This window comes from Antechinus flavipes, chromosome 1 (genome assembly GCF_016432865.1).
Source record: "Antechinus flavipes isolate AdamAnt ecotype Samford, QLD, Australia chromosome 1, AdamAnt_v2, whole genome shotgun sequence".
In the NCBI taxonomy this organism is placed as follows: domain Eukaryota; kingdom Metazoa; phylum Chordata; class Mammalia; order Dasyuromorphia; family Dasyuridae; genus Antechinus; species Antechinus flavipes.
In genome coordinates, this window is record NC_067398.1 from 297,000,930 (window position 1) to 297,022,651 (window position 21,722).

The 21,722-nt window shown below is 35.0% G+C and overlaps 1 protein-coding gene across 2 annotated transcripts in view; it reads left to right on the plus strand.

The window, feature by feature from the left end:
* SHISA9 (shisa family member 9) overlaps nt 1-21,722 on the plus strand; it is a 441,603-nt gene that overhangs the window by 366,403 nt on the left and 53,478 nt on the right. For both annotated transcript variants that reach the window (XM_051963026.1, XM_051963032.1), the window contains exon 3: nt 17,431-17,586. In XM_051963026.1, the coding sequence (XP_051818986.1) occupies nt 17,431-17,586 (156 nt within the window). The remainder of the gene's footprint in view (nt 1-17,430; nt 17,587-21,722) is intronic.

Sequence of the window (21,722 nt, forward strand, 5' to 3'; positions counted from 1 at the left end):
GCCCTAGAGATGGCTCCCATTAAGCATAAACATATGTGTATTATATACATAAATATATTCATATATAAATATCATATATCAATAAATAAGATATATACATAATGTACATATGTGTGTTTGTGTGTGTATGAAATCATTTCTGAATATACTTCTTTATCACAATTCTCTGAATGCAGATAGTGTCTTCCTTCATAGGTTCTTTGTAGTTACATGATAACTATTATATATTTAATAGAAGTAGCAAGTTATACATAATAGATTTGTGGTTTTGAGCAATCATCATTTTTGTTTTTAAATCTACTATGTTATGGAAATGCATGTTTTATTTCATAAATTAAAAATAAAATAAAGAAAATTTTTTAAAAACTTAAAAAAAGAGGGAAAGTGGTATTCCTGAAGGAAAAAAAAAACCAAGAATATTTGGAGACATTGATGCAAGATCATAAAAGGAAATAACTTGAATGTCTTCTCTATAACTGCTAGCCCTTTCACTCCTGCTCTTGGTAGACAGGCCTTTAAAAAAGGAACTTCACTAGAAAGGGAGGGGACACTTGAATTCAAACATGAGCATATTTGTGAACAAATAAACTGGAGATTTAATGAGGAAATTACAGGAAAAGATGGCAGCTGTAAATCTACAGTTTGAAATTTTCCAAATTGGGATGGAATCACTTAAAGCTCTTTTTGGTGCAAATTGAAAAATTTCTAAAACAACTTACAATATAAGCATGTCTGGAGGCTAGAGCAAGTCCTGTTGAGAAGTAGCTTTTGTGAGAGACTTGGATAGATAGAAATTTCATCTTCCATTTAACATTGAAATAATATAGCATTTTTATTGTCCTAAGAAAATCAGGAAAGTCCAAAACAGGTCAGCTGATCAAGCTGAGCCAAACTTTCTGTTATGTGTCACTAATCTGTCTGTTTTCTTATATTCTGCCCTGGACAATGTATAGGATTTCATGATATCCTTCTTTTTATCTATTGCTGGCTAAAGCAATAAGCCACATATTTAGTAATTAGTAAAAATGCATCTCTCCCATCTGGAACAGAGTTGGGAACTAAGAATTAGGAAATGGGGGGAGAAGATCTCTGTGCCATCAAAGTATATATTATATATCTACTTAATAAAGTATATACACATTCTTTATAAGGTAGCTTTTTCTGTTCCTTCCTTAAATAGTATTTATTTTTGCTTTCCAAACAGTCCTAACAAGCTTAATTATCTGTTTTCCAAAATATGTAAAGTTAGGAATAACATATTAGAAGGGAGAGAGGGGTTGGTAGAAGCAAGAAATACTGCTGGCATTTCTAAATGACAGCCTAATAGTAAGTGAGAAGAAAGAAAATTATAGAAAACAGACACAAGAATTTAAAAAGCATGGCACTCAGGGACAATTTTGCTTATGGAATAAATAGCACTGCACACCTTAATAGATCCTAAGGGAATCACGATATCAGAGCAAAGTAACTGATGCTCATAATGATCATACTGAGTCATCAAGAAAAGGTTAAGTTTTGTTTAGTGTTTAAGAAGACAGGAAAGTGTGTCATTCTTAGAAAAAGTGTCTTCAAAATTATTAAAATATAAAAATGTTGGTTCTTAAAGTGGCAAACCCTCAATTATTTAGTGGGCCCAGATATCTAGAAAAACTTTTCTGAAGGGTTCTAGGCAGCCATAGTTATGTCTTTCTGTATATTTTTCTGTCTACATGTCCATGTAATGATGTAAAAGACGCATCATGCATATTTGTATTTCATCACTGAGGAAATTGGAAATCACTGGAAATTCTTGAATTAGAAATATGACTTGATCAGATCTATGCCTTAGAAAGCTTTTTTGGGGCAACTGTTTAAAGTTTGAATGGAAGACTATAGATTTTTGGGGCAGAGAAACTGATTAGGAGGCTATTAAAGTAGTTTAGGGAAGAGAAAACGAAGGCCTTCACTAGAATATTGGTCACATAATTATTAAACATTATCTTTAATATTTAATATTAATACTTAATATTAACATATCCCTTTAAAGTGTATTGTGGGATATGGTGGAAGATGTTGGTCTAAGCACCATAAATCTGCCAGACTATTTTCCAGTTTTTCCAATAGTTTTCATCAAATAAGAAACTGTTTCCAAGGTAACAAATTTCCAAGGTAATTTGTTTTTTTCATTTATCAAATATTGGACGATTAAGCTCCCTTGTTTCTGATACTTCCTCTCAGAGTCTGTTCCAGTAATCTTATCTTTCTGTTTTAATTAATACCAAATGGATTTTATGACTGCTGCTTTAAAATATAGTTTGAGGTCTGGAAGTTTTATTCTCCCTTCTCCCTACCCCTTTGATATTCTAGAACTTTTGTTTTCCAAATGATTGTCACTATTTTAACAAGTTACAGATAGTATCCCCTTGGTAATTTGATTGGCATAATATTAAAAGTATAAATTAACTTTGGTAATATTGTCATTTTTTTAATAGTATTGGCATAGTTTAGCTATAAGCACTGAATGTGAGGTGATGATCACGTGAATAGAAAAGTATCAATATAAGAGATATTAGGGGTAGGTAGTATTAACTGGCAAATAATTATATTAGAAACGATGAAGGAGAAGAAAAAGTAAAGGATTTAGAACCTTAGTAAATGATAAGATATGCAATTAAGTGGCTCAGTAGTTGAAGTGCCAGAGATTAAAACTAAACAAAGAGTTTTAGAGACACCTTCAACCAAGAGATGTTTTTGAGATTAATAAGAAATAGAATGTAGATAGAGAAGTAGTCCAAGGAAGAAGAGAAGGAACTTACTTACTTAGGGAATGAGAGATGTATGAAGATAGAGAAAAGGAAACTGAAATTGAAAAATAAAAGTCAAATGAGCAGGAGAGAACAAAAGGAAAACATCTAGAAGAAGATTATCAAAACTGTTTAAAAATTACAGAATGATCAGAATTGTTGAGGATTAATAAAAGGTCTCAGGATTTGGCATTTGAGATCATTTATGTCCTTTGAGGGAGCAAATTCCTTGGGGGGAAGGAGATTCAAGATGATTTTCCATGAGATTCAACAGTGACTAAAGTAGGTGTAAAGCACTATTCTTTGTAGGAATTTAGCAATCAATTAATAAGTATTTAAAGTGTACACAATGCACCAAGCACTTAGCCATTAGAGATATGAGTAAATAATGAAATTGTCCCTAATTCTAAGAAGTCTGTATTCTAGTGGAGGAGACAATAAGCATACATAGAATATGAACAATATAAATAAATATAAATTGAATAAATAAAAATATATACAAGACAGTTAAATACAAGATAGCTTGGGAGAGGGGTCCACAGTTGTTAAAAGATTGAGAGGGCTTCATACAGAAACTAGTTCCTGAGCTATATCTTCAAGGTGGGGTGTAATCCCAAGTAAAGAGAGAAGTGTATTCCAGACACGTTGAAACAAACAATGCAAAGGTACACATGTAAAAGATAGAGTGTTCTGTGTAAGGAACAGAGAGAAGGATACTTTGGCTACTTCTTAAAGTATGGGAGGAGAAATAATGCCCAATGAGGTTGTGGAGTTAAATTGGAGTCAGGTTGTTATAGACTTTTAAAAGATAACTATTAGAGTTTATATTTTGTATTAGAGGTAAGAGGAAACTGTTAGAGTTGATTGAATAGCAGGATTACATGCTCAAATATAGGCTTAAGAAAAATTTCTTTAGCAGTAGTGTGTAGAATAGAAGGGAGAGGTAAGAAGCAAGAAAACCAATTAGAAGATTATTGTAACAATGTAGAGGAACGATGATTGCCTCAACCAAGGTGGTAACATATTAATGATAAGAAGGGAAATTTCTGGGAAAATTGGAAAGCAGTCTGGCAAAAATTAGGCTCAGATAAGTATCTCACATCATATTCTGCAATAAATCCAAATGGATATATGGCATGATATTAAGGATCATGATATTTAAAAAAGAAGCCAGGCAGATCATAAATCTTGCACAGTTATGAGTAAATGATAAATTCTTAACTAAACAAGAGATCGAGGCAATTACCAAAGTTAATACAGATCATTTTGATTACATGAAATTAAAAAAAAAAAAAAAAAAAGCTTTTACATAAACAAAAGTAGGTACATCTAGGATAACAGCTTAGGGGGAGGGAGAGAGAGGGGAATCTAAGACCAAAAGCTATTACCTAATAGAGAAGTAGTCTAAGGATGAGAAAAAAAGTTTTTTTGTTAGCATTTTTAAAAAGCTTATTAAAAAGCTTTTTATTTTCAAAATAAATGCATAGATAATTTTCAACATTCACCCTTGCAAAACCTTGTGTTCCAAATTTTTTCCCTCCCATGCTCTCATCCCCCCACCCCAGAAAGCAAGAAATCCAATATCTGTGAACATGTGCAATTCTTCTATACACATTTCCACATTTATCAAGCTGCACAAGAAAAATCAGATCAAAATGTAAAAAAATGAGAAAGAAAACAAACTGTAAGCAAACAACAACAAAAAGAGTGAAAATACTATGTTGTGATACACACTCAGTCCCTACAGTTCTCTCTTTGGGTTCAGATGACTCTATCAGAAGACCATTGGAACTGGCCTGAATCACCTCACTGTTGAAAAGAGTCGTATCTATCAGAATTGATCATTGTATAATCTTGTTGTTGCCATGTACGATGATCTCCTGATTCTGCTCATTTCACTTATCATCAGTTCATGTAAGTTTCTCTAGGGCTCTTTGCAATCATCCTGCTGGTCATTTCTTATTGAACAATAATATTCCATAACATTTATATATCATAGGTTATTCAACTATTTTCCAGTTTTTTGCCACTATAAAAAGGGCTGCCACAAACATTTTTGTACATGTGGGTTCCTTTCCCTTCTTTATGATCTCTTTGGGATACAGGCCCAGTAGAGACACTGCTGGATCAAAAGGTATGCAAGTTTGATAGCCTTTTGGGCATAGTTCCAAACTGCTTTCCACAATGGTTGGATCTGTTCACAACTCCAGCAACAATACATTAGTGTCCCAGTTTTCCCATATACCCTTCAATAATCATCATTATCTTTTTTTGTCACCTTGCCAATCTGAGAGGTGTGTAGTGGTACCTCAGAATTGTGTTAACTTGCATTTCTCTGATTAATAGTGATATAGAGTTCCTTTTCATATGACTAGAAATAGTTTTAAGTTCTTCATCTGAAAATCATCTATTCATATCCTTTGACTATTTATCAATTGGAGAATGTGTTATATTCTTATAAATTTGAGTAAATTCTTTATATTATTGTAGAAATGAGGCCTTTATAAGAACTCTTGGATATAAAGATTTTCCTCAGTTTACTGCTTTCCTTTTAATCTTGTCTGCATTGGTTTTCTTTGTGCAAAAACTTTTGTAACTTAATATAATCAAAATTATCCATTTTGTATTCCATAATGTACTCCCGTTCTTCTTTGGTCACAAATTCCTTCCTTCTCTGAGAGGTAGACTATCCTCTGTTCTTCTAATTTGCTTATAGTATTACTCTTTATGTCTAAATCATGAACCCATTTTGACCTTATCTTAGTATGGGGTATTAGATGTGGGTCAATGCCTGGTTTCTACCATACTAATGTCCAATTTTCCCAGCAATTTTTGTCAAATAGTGAGTTTGTATCCAGAAGTTGGAGTCTTTGTGTTTATCAAACTGTAGATTACTATTGTCATTGACTATTGTGTCTAGAACAAATAATTCTTAAGAGAATTGCAAACTATTAACAACTTTGGAAAATAATGCTCCAAGTCACAAATAATAAGAGAAATGCAATCAAAACATCTCAGTTGGTTTTACTTTGCATTGAGGAAATCATAAAAAGATGACAAAATATAGGGAATGGTCTATATTAGAGGGATTTGAAAAGACAGGCATATTAAACATTGCTGGTAAAGCTAAGAATTAATGCAACTATTTTGAAAAACAGTAATTATGTAAGTAAAATGGCAAAAAATGTCCACATGCTTTGACCTAGAGACTGATGTACATACCCTAACAACAAAAATAATGAAAATTGGCATCTACATTGCACTTTTTTTCCTCTTTACAATTCTGGGAGATGCTATTATAATCCTCATTTCTTTTTTTCTTTTTTTTTAATAACTTTTTATTGATAGAACCCATGCCAGGGTAATTTTTTACAGTATTATCCCTTGCATTCACTTCTGTTCTGATTTTTCCCCTCCCTCTCTCCACCTCCTCCCCCAGATGGCAAGCAGTCCTTTACATGTTGAATAGGTTACAGTATATCCTAGATACAATATATGTGTGCAGAACTGAACAGTTTTCTGTTGCAGAGGGAGAATTGAATTCAGAAGGTATAAATAACCCGGGAAGAAAAACAAAAATGCAAGCAGTTTATATTCATTTCCCAGTGTGCTTTTCAGTTTGTGAAACTGAATTAGCTCTCTTTATCGAAGAGATCCACTTCTATTAGAATACATCCTCAAACAGTATCGTTGTTGAGGTATATAATGATCTCCTGATTCTGCTCATTTCACTAAGCATCAGTTCATGTAAGTCTCGCCAGTCCTCTCTGTATTCATCCCGCTGGTCATTCCTTACAGAACAATAATATTCCATAACGTATAATCCTCATTTCAATAGATGAGGAAACTAAGACAGGTAGAGTTTAATTGATTTACCCAGGATCTCACAACTAGTAAATATCTGAGGCTGTATTTAAATTTAGGGTTTCCTGATTTCAAGTCCAACACTCTATTCACTGATAAAAAGAAGGGTTCCATATATTCAAGAGTTTTGTGATCAGAAAGAATTGTTGTAAAATAGATGTCCATTGATCTGAAAATGGTTAAATGCATTTGGCACATGATGGTAAAATGAAATATTACTATGGTGTAAGAAATTACCACAAGGGCTGAGCAGTAATTCTCCTTTCCATTTTAACAAGAAGAATATGACAACTACAGAGAATTATGGAAAAGTTTATATGACATGATGCAAAGTTAAGTGAGCAGAGTCAGGAATGAAAACAATATACAAGAACTCTTAAGACAATAGAAAATGAATGTTACAAAATTGTAAGAACAACTTTGATCCCAAAGAAGAGATTTGAGAAGACATTCTCTATCCTTCCCCCTATTTTTAATAAAGTAGAGGAACTATGATTATGATATAGATTCCATATAACATCAGGCTTTTTCAATATATTAATGGGTTTTGTTGAATTTGTTGTTTCTCTTTATTCATTAAAAAATTCTTAACTAGAGAAACCTAAGTGATTTAAAAACAAGAAATGTAAGAGGGAAAAAAAGAAAAAAGAAATTTACAAAAAAAATCATTTTTTTATTATATTTTTAAAAGGAATAGCAAATTGCACATAATAAATGTGTAGCTTCATGTGCAATCATCTCTTTTTTCCTTTTACTGTTATGGGAATGTTTGTTATATTCCATAAATAAAAAATAAAATTAATTGAAAAATTTAAAAATAAAAACAAGAGAAATAACAATCTACCAAATGTATACATAAGCACAAATATAAAGTTAATAAACACAAGTATATACAAGGTAGTTAAGTACAAGGTCATTCAGGATGGAGAGCCCAAGGTCAGAAACTACTTCAACGGAAGATGGTATTAGAATTATAGCTGAAAGGGAGAGAGCGAGCTTCTGCAAAGTGGAAGTAAGGGGGGAGTTCATTTCAAACATAGGAGAAAGCCAGTGAAAAGGCATGGAAACCGGAACCATGGAGACAGTATTGTGACTGAAGAATACAATAAAGGTCAGTCTGGCTGGATTGAACAGTGAGTGAGGAGGAGAAGTAATGTTTAATGTCACAGAATGGTTCAGTTGAGATCAGGCGGTATTGAGCTTCAGAAGATAAACAGAAGAGTTTATCTTTTATCCTAGAGACAATAGGGTGTGGTGAATTCAAGAATTTTTCCATAGCATTCTTGATAGGAACTTTTATCTTGCTTTGCCTTATGGAGATAACCCTTGATAGAATGAAAACAGCCCTGGGTTTGGAGTAAGAATGAATTGGGTTTAAATTCTGTCTTCTAGTTTTGTGAATCTGGAAAGGTTCCTAACTTCTTTAAGTCTTGGTTTTCTCCTTTGTACAATGGTAATAATAATATCTGTAGGGTCTTATTTTGAGGTCATATAAGATAGTGTATGCAAGTTGTTGGCAATCTTAAAACACTCTATATTTATACATATCAATTACAATGATTACTTCAACTGCTCCTATATATTTCTCTACTTAGTGACAAACTGGTTCTCATAAATATTATATTTATACTCTGGCTTCTTCAATAGAAACCTTTCATGTGCTAGGGTACTTGGATTATACTGATTTAGTTTCAACTTGTTGAAAATATTTCTAAAATTTTTGAGTCTCTTTTCCTGCCATAGTAAGTGGAATATATAGATATGATTGAGTCTTGCTTTACTAACATAGAAACTTAAATTGCCATTGACTAAAACCATCTTCATTATTACTCATGGATATATTAGCCAGGGTCATAATGGATGATAAAATAGGGAGACTCTCCTTTCATATATGAACAAAAAAGATCCTTCAATAGTGTATAAGAAGAACTTATGATCAAGGGAAAGCTTTGTTTGGGAGTCATAGGGTCAGAGATGATAGTGATGAGATTAGATTCAGGGAACCAAAATGATGAGATTACAGTTCCTGGTGGTCAGGGAGTTAGATGATGAAGTTAGTGGCAGGTTTGGGGTTTAGGGAACCAAATGAAGGGATTTGGTTCCCCTAAATCCCCTTTAGCACTGGTGCAAGGTAGGGAGTTGTGGGAACCCCTTTGGTCAGCACAGAGGTCCTTTGTAAAGCAATTTACGAACCTGAAAAGCTAGATTGATAAAAACCTTATTATTGGCATTGGGAAGTCAGCCTTTGCTATGCATGAATAGAAAGGCTGAATTCTTTAGTGGCAAGGTCCCGACAGGGGAGTAAAGTAGTGGAGGAGTCCTGGCAGAGACATAGAGAATTTCTAGCAGAGGAAATCCCCACAGAGAGGTATAAAGTCTGGTTAGGGAAATAGGTGAGGATAAAGAGGATAATGCTGAAAGAGAATATTATTTCAGTGGGCAGAGTTTGCTACTATGCCAGGAATGGCATATTAGGTCCGCTGCAAGGACTGAACCCCAAGTTGCCGTTTTTATAAGGAAATCTGAGACAGAAGTTTCAATTGAATGAGATTCCCTCAATGCTGTCATGGCCCCCTGGCCTAGATGAGACCACTTACTGGGAGTAGTTTTGAGCCAACAATGGGGATCAACAAAATCTAGCTGTTCAGCTAAATGAGATTACCTTAACTAGTCCCACCAAGATAAACCACTTTATTTTAGTTCCTTGGGGTGGATCTCACAGAGGCAGGGTTCAAGGAGAATTTCTCCTTAAAGGAGTTTTCAGAGTTTCAGAGAGTTTCGGGGTCTCCCCTTCAGTTTCAGGATCCCCTCATAATAGAATTATGAATTTAGAATTTGAAGAGATTCTTGTGAGAATCCTATAAGGAGAGGTTATTTTACTTACTGTATTTATATTCTCATAGTTTAGCACAATTTCTGGCACGTAGTTGCTTTGATTGATTGGAGATGGGGGGGAAGAGGGGGGGAATTCAATCCTTTCCTTTTATAATTAAGGCAACTGAGACTCAGAGAAGAAAACTGGCTTATGCAAGACATATAACTAGTAAGTAACTGGGGTGGGATTCAAACCCAAGTGTTTTTGATTCTAAGTCTAAGACTCTACACTAGATTAAGCTGCTTCCTAGCAATGGGTTGACAAAGAATAAGGAATAATAATCCTATCTTGTTACTGCTTTCCTCCCCATTGAACAAGCAATTATGTCATCTCTTCACAACTACTTTTTAGTTCTGACTCATCTAAGAACAGAATATCTTTTTGATGCTCAGCTCTTTAAATCTCATGCTGTCTCTGGAGATATACAGCTTAACTGGCATCCAACCCTTAGGAAGGGTTTAACTTTCAGTTGGCTATGTTCCTGTGAAAGCAGACCATTGCCCAACCTTTGAGCCAGGGTTATATGGAGGAATTAATGGAAGTAAAAACAGAAAGAGTCTTAGCTTTGGGGGCTGATTTATTCAAAAGATCCCTTTCTCCACCCCTTTTCCCTCCATCTTCCAATAGAATCCTGGCCAAAGTGCCAACTGTGGGAACAGAAGTCCACTCCCACTTACTTGGACTCCCACCAGAGACTAGGTCCCTTTAACTATATATTCCCAGCTAACAACTGTGTGTGTGTGTGTGTGTGTGTGTGTGTGTGTGTGTGTGTGTGAGAGAGAGAGAGAGAGAGAGAGAGAGAGAGAGAGAGAGAGAGAGAGAGAGAGATGGGTATATGCAGAAGTAAAAATATACTCAAACGTCACTCCAGCATTAACTATAGTATGCTTCTCTATATGTAGCTTGTTAGCTTATATATAGGTGCTTACACTGTGTGTGTATTTCTGGCTCTGCTTGCTTTCTCAATAAAAATTAGACTGGTTGATTTATTTTTCCCCAACTAAGGAAGAAAAGGAATAATGTCTAACTCTCTTAAAAATTTTCAGAGCTTAGTTGGCCATTGAAACCATCTTTAGTTGATAGGATTACATTGGACTTGCTTGTTTTTCATAGGATTATAAATTTAGAGCTGCAATTAACTTTAGAAACCATTTATTTCATGATCTTCCCTTTACTAATGAGAAATCGGAAGCTTGGAGAGTTAATAATCTGCCCAGAGTTCTCTAAGTAATAAAAAGCCAGCCCAAAATTTGAGCCAGCACTTCTTGTGGCACAGGGACACTCACTTTCTAGCCCTCCCTATTTCCCCCACTCCTTTCCCCAATCTCCACAGCTTCAGAGAAAGCTCAAGCACTTTGATTGAACCCTATATTCTTTGCACCACATACCATTTAGGGAGAAAGGAAAGGAAAGAGAAAATCAGTGGCCTTGCCCTTTATAGGCATGTGAAGTCTAGATGAGGAAAAACTGTAGAAAAAAAGCTTTAAGAAATTTTAATGGTGCATATTCAAGCAAGTGTTAATGAAAATAGTGTAAACAATACATAAGTACTGAGGGGATGGAGGAGGAAAGCAAAGTCATAAGAATGAAAATTAGATCTAAAAAGGCTTCTAGACTACAGGCACTTCTCTTATGCACTAATTATTATCTATTAAACCCTTCTGGGATTCAGTTTTCCCCGGATATAAAATGGGGATATTAATAACCCCTATCTTCACAGAGTTACAGTGGAAGATAAGGAGGAAGAGAAATGGAGAGATGAAAATAAGTAGCTGGCAGGGAGGGTGGGGAGAGAAAAGGGAGGGGAAAGGGAGGGAAACTAAGAGAATTCTATTGTTTTCCATCATCCAATTGTTTCAGGGTAGTATTATGTAGTGAGTAGTAGTTGTGGCTCATAGTATACACTTAATAAATGGTCATTTGATTGGAGTGAAAAAAGTGAGAGTTAAGATTTTGCCATATATCTTAGAAGCTGGACCTAATTAAGAAGACCTAAATTCAAATCCTACTTTAGACCTACTAAATTGCTGCTGGGTCTACCTGCCTCAAGCCTTTCCCAAATCTACCGCCTAATCTTCTCTTAAAGTGGATTTTCCTAAAACCCAGATCTGATCATGTCAGTCTTATACCTCCAGGATCAAATACAACTTTTTGTTAGTTTGTTTGTTTGGAATTCACAATCCTTTATAACCTAGCCCCTTTCTACCTTCCTTGTCTTGTAACTTACTCCTTCACAACTACTCTTTGATTTAGTGACACTGGTTCTGGCTGTTTCACTAAGGAAACATTCTCTCTCTTAACTACAGATATTTTATCTGGCTACCCCTCACGCCCATGTCTGTGCCTGGACGTTTTCCCTCCCCTACTCTGCTATAGACCTTCCTTTTAAGTCCTAACTAAAACCCCACCTTCCACAGGAAGCCTTCCCCAACCCCTCTTAAATTATAGTACGTTCCCTCTGTTAGTTATTTCCTATTTCTCTTGTATAGATTTGCTTTTTATGCATTTATTTACACATTGTCATCTTTATTACATTATAAGCTCTTTGAGGGCAGAGTCAGACTTTTATCTCTTTTTGCATTTCTATCACTTACACTTAGGTGCCTGGAATATAGTAATTATTTAATAAAATTTTTTATTGATTGACAATTAGACATGTGACCATTGCTAAATCATTTTAACTTCTTGGACCTCAGTTTCCTATGCTGCAAAATGGGAATAATAACAACACCTATCTCATAAAGTTGTTTGGAGAAGCAAATGAGGGAATAAGAATGAGATTCTAATCTGGGTAGTGGAACAGATCAGTTGCTATGGAAATGCCTATGGAATTAACCAGGCCACCCAATTGCACTTAAGTACTATATAATATAGACTAGAAGTCTGGGTGTGATGGAAAGAACATAAGCACTGCAGACAGAGTTCCGAGGATAAACAATGGGGTTTGGATGCTGTCCTTACTACTTGGATTCCCCCAGTTTCTCTGAGGATACATTTCTGTGTCTACCTCTTATTGTGGAGTTGAAACCATCCTTGTTTATCTTTGATATCTTAACTAGTTCTTGTTCACTTGTTTTCAATCATGTCTGCCTCTTCATAACCCCATTTGGGGTTTCGTGGCAAAGACACTGGAATGGTTTGTCATTTCCTTCTTTAGATCCTTTTACAGATGAGGAAACTGAGGCAAAAAAGGTTAAATGATTTGCCCAGGGTTACACAGGTACAACTGAGGCCAAATTTGAATTTAGGAAGACTCATATTCCTGATTTCAGACCTAGTACTCTGTCCCCTGCATCACCTACATGTCCAAGCTAGGGCAAAAACACTCTTCTGATTGAATTAAACAATTGGAATGGAATATTGATAGGATCTGTATACCTACGTGAATCAATCAGATCCCATTATATATGAACATCAGAACTATTATTTGTGAGATTGGATAATTCCCTGAGCCAGTGGTATCAAAACTCAAATAGAAATATCCCTCAAGTTGCATATTGATTTAGAGGACCTCAAATTGATATTATCTAGGTTATATTGGTTTTTAAAAAATATATATTTTGTTAAATATTTCTTGATTACATTTTAATCTGATTCAGGCCAGCACTTGGAAGTGCTGTGGATCACAGACAGTAGTGTTTTACACCTCTGTTCTAAGTGATTTATATAAAAGGAAGAAGCTATTTCAGAAGGAAGAGCTTCTAAATATCTGGGTTCAAGAGACTGGAACAAGTTGGCATTTTCAGTACACAAAAGTTTGTATTGTGCTCTGACAGAGAAAGGAGAAATTGAGGATTCATTGGTTTTATTGGCATCTCAGAGCAAAAAGCAAAGGTTGAGAGAAACCTCAAGAAAAAGTCAGCACTTTCCTCAGCTTCCCTTCCCAATGCCTATGAAAAGACACTATAATATAATCTCCTATTTTATTTGAAAAACATTTACAGAAAGCTTAATTTTGTCTCACCCACAAATGGAACAAAGAATAATTAGGAATAAATCAGAAATGTAAAGTTAGAGGAACAGTATAACTTTTGCCTTTTAGAAATTTACCTAATTGGGGACTTGAAGTAATTGTGAATGAATCCAGAACTTTTTTCATTTAAAATAAATTCCCAAAAGCCCAAGAGGAAAGAACTAGCCAGACCTTAGGGACCATTATGTTGCCCCCGTCTTAAAGGAGCTCATTATGTTACATATAAAATGATGGGGGTTGGATTAGGTGATCTCAGAAATCTTTGCTAGCTCTAAATCTATGCTTCTAATTTGGGAGGAAGAAAGGGAAGCCTTCATTATTAGGCAAATGAAAATTAGTTTTTTTGGAAGCTTTCTATCATTTTAGAATTCAGGATTAATTGGTAGAGAAGTTTCTCACCTTGACATATTCCTTGTCTCTGGTTTGGGGTCCTGAGACTCAATAAAATAGGAAGTTACTCCAGGACTGTCAGGGTAGTTATTTCTTGTTACCACCATGACAGATGAGGTGGATGGAAAGAGGATGGGATTTTTTTCCCTTTTGATCTGATTTTTCTTGCACAGCATGAGGAATATGGAAATATGTTTAGAAAAATTGCACATATTTAACCTATATCAGATTGCTTGCTGTCATGGGGAGGAGGAACAGGGGAGGAGAAGGAGAAAAATTTGGAACACAAAGTTTTGAAAGGTAAATATTGAAAACTATCTTTGCATACATTTAGGAAAATAAAATATTATTTTAAAATTAAAAATATAAATATCAAAAAAACTTCCTTCTGATAGTTTTTGCTATGTGATGTTGGGCAAGTCATTTATGTTATCTCAACCTCACTTTTATTTATATATAAAACATAGATAATAATGCCCATAGTAGCACCTTTATAGGATTATCATAAGGTTAAAATAAGATAAAATATATAAAGTGCTTTGGAAGTTGTAAAGAGTTACATAAGACCATATATTAGCTGCTGGAAGGACCTTCAGAGGCCATCTTAGTCCAGCCTCTTCATTTTACAGGTAAGAAAACAGAGGTCCAAGAGAATTTAAGTAACTTGGCTAAGGTCACACAGGAAATAAGTTATTATAAGTGTGATATGAACCCGTGTCTTCTGACTTGGGAGCTAATTCTGTTTCCATTGTGTCAACTATTTTAAACTTGTTCTAGTGCATTAGGAGAAAATGGAAAGAAAAATCTTGGTCACCTCCATTAATAATGTAAGCTCTTCTTTGGAGGGAAAGATTATATATTTTTTTGTTTTTGACTTTGTATCCCCAGCACCTAGCATAGTATCTGGATTATAGTAGGAATTTAATAAATGCCTGTGGGATTGGATTGGGGGAAAAAAAAAAAGGGAAAGTTTAAATTATGCTACTAACACGTATCTTGACAAGCAGCTGCTTCTTTGGCCCTGAAACCTGTTGTGATGTGGGAGGAATAAAGTAATGCAGGGCCTTTCACCTTTTTGTAAATATATCTGTCTTCAGAGTGAAAAGATGGGAGGAGGCAGATTCACCCTCATTACTGCTTATCACCTAATGGTAATTGGATGGTGACCCACTGCACAAGTGAAAGCCATCAGGTCACCTCTGGCTTCTTCTGCTTGCTGATGGGGATGACAAGTTCAGCAGCAGCTATTTCCTGTTTACACCACCTGCATTCGCTGAACATTCACCTTTCCTCTGAGGCTATTTCCACATGATCCCCCTATATATGCTTTGTTAGTTCCATTTCTATTCCTGAGTTCCTATATTCCCCTGACCTGAAATTGCATCACTTCTCCAAGCCCTGCCCATTCTTCAAAAACCAGCAAATTATAGTGATATTAAAAGTTCATAATAATAATAAATAATAACTAACACATAGCACTTTGAGGTTTGCACAATGCTTCATACATGTTATCTCATTTGACCTCTGTAAAGTAGAAGTATCATTATTATCTATATTTTACAGATTAGGAAATCAAGATAGATTAAGTGATTTGCCAGGGTCACACAGCTAGTATGTGTCCAAGGTGGATTTTATGCCAGTTACTTGCCTCATATATGCCAGCTTAAGTTCTAAGCCATTCTCCTCTTCTACTATCCCCTCCATCCCAAACACTTAGTGAAGAGATTTAAATTCAGACCTTTCTGGGACCTGTATGTGCCAAAATGTTTGTGGCAGCCCTGTTTGTAGTGGCTAGAAATTGGAAAATTTCTGTGCCCATCAATTGGAGAATGGTCGAGTAAATTGTGGTATATGAACGTTATGGAATATTATTGTTCTGTAAGGAATGATCAGCAAGATGAATACAGAGAGGCTTGGAGAGACCTACATGAACTGATGCTACGTGAAATGAGCAGAACCAGGAGATCATTATATACTTCAACAACGATATTATATGAGGATGTATTCTGATGGAAGTGAATTTCTTTGACAAAGAGACCTAACTCAGTTTCAATTGATCAAGGATGGACAGAAGCAGCTACACCCAAAGAAAGAACACTGGGAAATGAATGTGAACTATTTACATTTTTGTTTTTCTTCCCGGGTTATTTTTACCTTCTGAATCCAATTCTCCCTGTGCAACAAGAGAATTATTCGGTTCTGAAACATTTATTGTATCTAGGATATACTGCAACATGTCTAACATATATAGGACTGCTTGCCATCTAGGGGAGGGGATGGAGGGAGGGAGGGGAAAAATCAGAACAGAAGTGAGTGCAAGGGATAATGTTGTAAAAAAATTACCCTGGCATGGATTCTGTCAATATAAAGTTATCATAAAATAAAATAAAATATATATTAAAAAAATAAATTCAGACCTTTCTGACTTCAAATCTCCTTACTTTGTCATGCTACCTCAAAACAAAGAAATGATGAAAAATAAAGAATAAATATACATCTCCCCACCAATTCTCTCCCCACGATAAAGCTCTCCATTGATTATTTCAACTTTCACTGGCTTTTTTTTGTCTGAATTTCTACAGAACTTTTCACACTCACACAGTTTAGCATATAATTTTATGTTATTAATGTATAGCTTGAGGGGTGGTTTAACAGAAATAAAGGACTAGCCTCAAAGCCACTATGATCCATGTTCAAATCCTCCTTTAACCTCTAAGCAGCTCTAAATGAGTATAAGTTGTCAAGGAAGTGCCAACTTAAATTGCTAGAGATAATTTTTTTAACTGTACATTCTCTATACTGGTTAAATTGCTGATCCAGTTCTCATTCTTATGGATTTCTCACTAATTGCTTCATCTACATTAATCTTGACTACCCAAGGACAGTGCCTAAAAGATGGAGACTGTGTTCTATTTTTCTAATATTCATATCACCAGCACATTGTAACTATCACTGCATAGAATAGGCATTTGATGAATATTTGAAAAATAGGATTTTTTTTGAGTAAAAACAACTCTTTTGTGGTTGGGTCCTCATTTTGGCACTTAATCTTCTTCATAACTTGATTTCTTTCTATCTTTCCATTCTTCTTACACGTTCCTCCTCTCCCTGCCTTTTATCATTTAGCTACAATGGTCTTGTTGTTACTCATCTTCCAGTTTCCGCATTGGCTGTTTTCCCCCATGACCTCTGACTCTTAGTTTTCATGGCTTATTTTTAAGACTTGACTCAAATACCACTTTATATAGAAGACATGTTCTAATTCTACCCCTGCCAGTCCTTTCTTGCTAACATTAACTTCCATTTATCCTGTATATCTAACTTTGATGCATACAGTTATTTGGATATTCTGCCCCCTATTATAATACGAGGTAAGGTAAGGGTGAATGTTTTTCCTTTCTTTGTTTAGGCTGATGCTCAGTAGATAGTAACTGCTTAATAAATGCTTATTGAGTGACTCAATAGAGGTTCTGATTGGACAGGGAGGAATTTGGCTCAGTGTAGGAAGTTGACCATCTATTTTTCTTCTTTTTTTGTTGTTACAGATGCCACTCAACTGAACAATGCTGTTCCAACCTCGCCTCTCCTCCCACAAATGTCTCATCCTCATTCCTATCCCAGTTTGGGGCAAATCTCCAATCCATATGAACAGCAGCCTCCTGGCAAGGAACTGAACAAGTATGCCTCCTTAAAAGCTGTGGGTAAGCCCTGAAAATGCCATGTTTGTTTTCTCTGTTGAGTGAATGTGTTGCATGCACTAATTCATATTCTAAGTAAAAAGAAAAATTTTCCAGGTGCTTTAAAATAATTCTCTTTAAGCATTTGGTAATTCTCTTTCCCATAGTGTTGCCTGAAAAAAATGAGTACAAAATCACATCTAAGTCAATAAAGAAATTAACTTTTTTTTTCTCCGTTTGTTTGTTTACTGGCATTTCTAGAATAATGCTGCCCAGACCAATACTTTTTTTTTTTCAGTAATGCTATTATGATATTAAAACCACACCCCACTTTAAAGATCTGGATCCAATACTAGGTCAGTTCCTGAAATAGAATAAAAGCTTAATTATTGCATTGAATTGAATTGAATGGACCTATTCACTTAAGCCATTGTGGTAGAATGGTTATCATTAGTTTTACTGGCTTAAAGACTCTCATTCCCCACCTGACAGTTTTCATATCTTGTTCCCTATTGCCCATCATCATCTTCTTGTAGTTCAAGTAGCTCCCCATTGACTTCAGCTTTTCCTTATGTTTATAGACTAACTGCCCTCTGCAATGTAGTTTCACCCAACATCACATATTCATGAAATCAAATAATGATGTTAGGCAAGGCATGCCTAAATACATATATATCCTTCCATCTTGGTAGTTCTAGTCTCCTACTACAGAGTACTGGGTACTACTAGGGTACTAACATTTTTCAATACTAGTATGCTTTAGCAAGATGACCCTATCAACCAAAGATACATAGTTATTATGTATTGTTTTTAAAAAATTACATTTCTAAAGTATTTTAGAGTCATCACATATCCATCCCACTTTTTTTGGTGTATAATACTGAATATTAAGAACTAGGACTCAGAATCATAACCATATATGATTCTGTGTAATCATCAGTGATCAAATTCAGGCCACAGTCTCTTCTAAGGCTGTCTGCAATTGTTTCATCTGTTCTCTAAGTTCTATTTAATAAGACAGGAAAAGTAAACCCAGGGATTTTAGAAAAGTTTTCAACAATATTTGAAAAATTCTGTTTTCCAAGCCATTCCTGTTAACCAAGACATTGTTGTACTGAGATATAATTCATCATCTGCTATGTTTTAAGGTTTACTAAACAATTAAAAATTATCAGGGAGCTAACTTACAAGTTGCCCACACATTCAGAGGAAGAAGCACTCCAGGCTAAACCAATCAAATTCTTGCTATAGAAAAGCATCTATTCCTTATCTGTTTTGCCTTATCTTTTACAAATGGAAATTTATTCCTAATATAGAAACCTAGAATCTCAGAGTTGCAAAAGAGACCTCAGAGTTCATGGATGCTGCAATTTACAGTTCTGTTGGTAACACATTATTCATTCTCTTAAGCTGAGTGAAAAGATTCCTTGAATGTCTAGAGATTTATGATGATATGCAATTTTAATGATTTAAGAAAAGGGTGGAAAAACTGATAAAGAAGAGAAGCTAGAATTCAGGGTCACCAACAAGGGGCAGCAATACATTTCTCTCCCAAAACTTTATTTAAGTTGCTATAGAAATAATTTTTCTATGGCTGATAGGCTTCAGTATTTTTATTACCTCTGCATTCTATTATTTTAGATCTTTCAAAGGACATATTATTACTTCTAACCACAGGAACAGCACAATTCACAAGGCATTTTATCTTCTTCATGCTTGCTTTAAGGGTCACCAATCAGGCTCTGAAAGGTTATCGATTGAACATGCCTGGCTTAGTTGAAAATATCCTAGAAAGCACCTCTTTGGTCTTGAGGAATCTAACTCAACAAGATACAGCAGAGAATTATTCTATTTGTTTCTCTTACAAGAAATAGAGATCATTTTGAAATCTTGCTGATTTTCCCCCTCAAGTTTCTGCTTCATTCCCTTGCAGTTCATTTTGAATGATAAATTTGAGTTAATTCCTTAAGGAAAGATCTTAAGAGTTTGAATGTAAGAGAGTTTGCTACATCTTAATGAGTTTTATTTTTTCCCCTATCTTGCCTTCATCCTATAGCTTCTTATGGGGACAGAGCTGCTTCTGGACATGTCCCATGGCCAAGTATAAAGAGAGAGTCAGTAAACATTTCAGTCAGTCATCCTTAACAATCACTTCTCATAGGTTCTTATCACTCTTGTCCCATCACTTTATTTTTCCCTCTGTAGTGAAAGACAAACATTACTCCCCCTACCTGAAGTAGGGATGTGATAATTAGCATGGTCTTTATCTGTACTGCCTAGACACCAACCAGAGGCATTCAAGTGTATCTGAATCTATGAGATTTTGTCAGTTTGATTACCAACTGTTCCTGATGGCTCCTTTCTATTGCCTATTAGAGAGTATGAATAAAACAGAGCTGGAAATGTTGAAGAGTTCTGGTTTTTCCCAAAGAAAGGGAGTAATTAGTAGCAGAATATAATTGGTCAGACTTTTGACCAAGTGAGAAAGGAACACTATAGCTGTTGAGAGTTTCTAATGTATGTAGGCTTTAGTTTAAATAAATCCCTCTTATTAAAGTCTGGATTCATAAAATCTGACAATTTAATTAATTTAGAAAATGGAGAATCATTCTTACAATTACTCACTTTATAAAAAGATTCACTGTAAGATCCCTCTAAATCAAGAGTTTTTAACATTTTTTGTTAAGAAAACTCTTAGAAACACCTCAAAATAATGTGTACATATACAAACACAATACATACACATGGATGATCAGCACTGCACTATTGAAATTGGTCTGTTGGCTCCTCAGAAAAGCAGCTAATACTTCTAATACTTCTCTCAGATTGTTGTTTATCCTTCTTGCAAGTCAAGACATTCTCCTCCTGATGTCTGGTGCTCTATAAAAATAAGGGATGAACAATAACAACAACAACACATATGTGATCACATATATTAATAATAAAATAATAACTAACATTTATATAGTACTACAAAGTTTGCAAAATGCTTTATATATGTTGAATCATTTGATCTACATAATAATGCCATGAGATAGGTGCTATTAATATTCACAGATGAAGAAATTAGAGTTAAGTGACTTGCCCAGAGTTACACAGCTAATAAGTGTCTAAGGCAAGATTTGAACTTAGTGTTTCTGACTTCTGTGTCCAATATTCTATCCATTGCAAAGAAATGCAATATTTCAGTTATAGGTTGGTGGAAAGAAAGATATATTTTCCCCTCCAAGTTTGTGCATCCTTGAAATATGAAGTCTATGCACCCCAGTTTAAAACCTCCAATCTTAACAATAAAGAACAAAGGTTCTTCTAGGATATTTAAAAGGCAAATTAAAAAAAAAAAACAACAAAAACAAACTTAAATCTTTTCAGAAAAACATCTCTTGCATTTAAACAACAGAAAAGACTTCAGTTAAAGAACCAGTGATCCTTGATGGAATCTTGGTCCTAAGCAGACTTAGCCATTAAAGTATTTATCCCTTCACTTCTGAGGAAGTACTCCTTTGGATGTCAGTGTGTGAGTGTGTGAGTTCAAGCAGCACTTAACTTCTGGGGTAACCATTTGCCCCTCTGTGAAATCAGAGGGTTACATTAAAGAGATATAGTCATATAGTGGATAGAGAGCTGGTCTGGAAGCCAGGAAGACTTGACCCAACTCTGATATGCACTGGCCATGTCATCTTAGGTAGGTCACTTAGTCTATTTTTGGCAACTTTCCAAGATAATAACCACAAAGAAGGTCCTGACATACATTATTAGAGGAAATTTTCCAATCGAAAGATTCTCCTCCTTTTCTTCTTTTTTTCTCCTCCTCCTCCTTTTTGTTCTTCTTTCTTCCTCTTCCTCTTCTTTTCCCTATTTGAGATTTTCTTGACAAAGATGCTGAAGGTGATTTCCATTTTTTTCTCCAGCTTATTTTACAGTTGAGGAAACTGAGACAAATGAGGTTAAATGCCCTGCCTAGGGTCCCAAAGCTAAGTGTCTGAATCTAGATTTGAACCCAGGAAGATGAGTCCTCCTGAATTCAGTTTTCCTGAATACCCTGCATCAACTAGCTGCCCTAGAGTTCTTAACTCTAGAGGTACTAAATCTATGACCTTATAATTTTTGAGATTTCTTTCAGTTCTAAATTTATGAACCTATGAATCTTCATTCTTTTT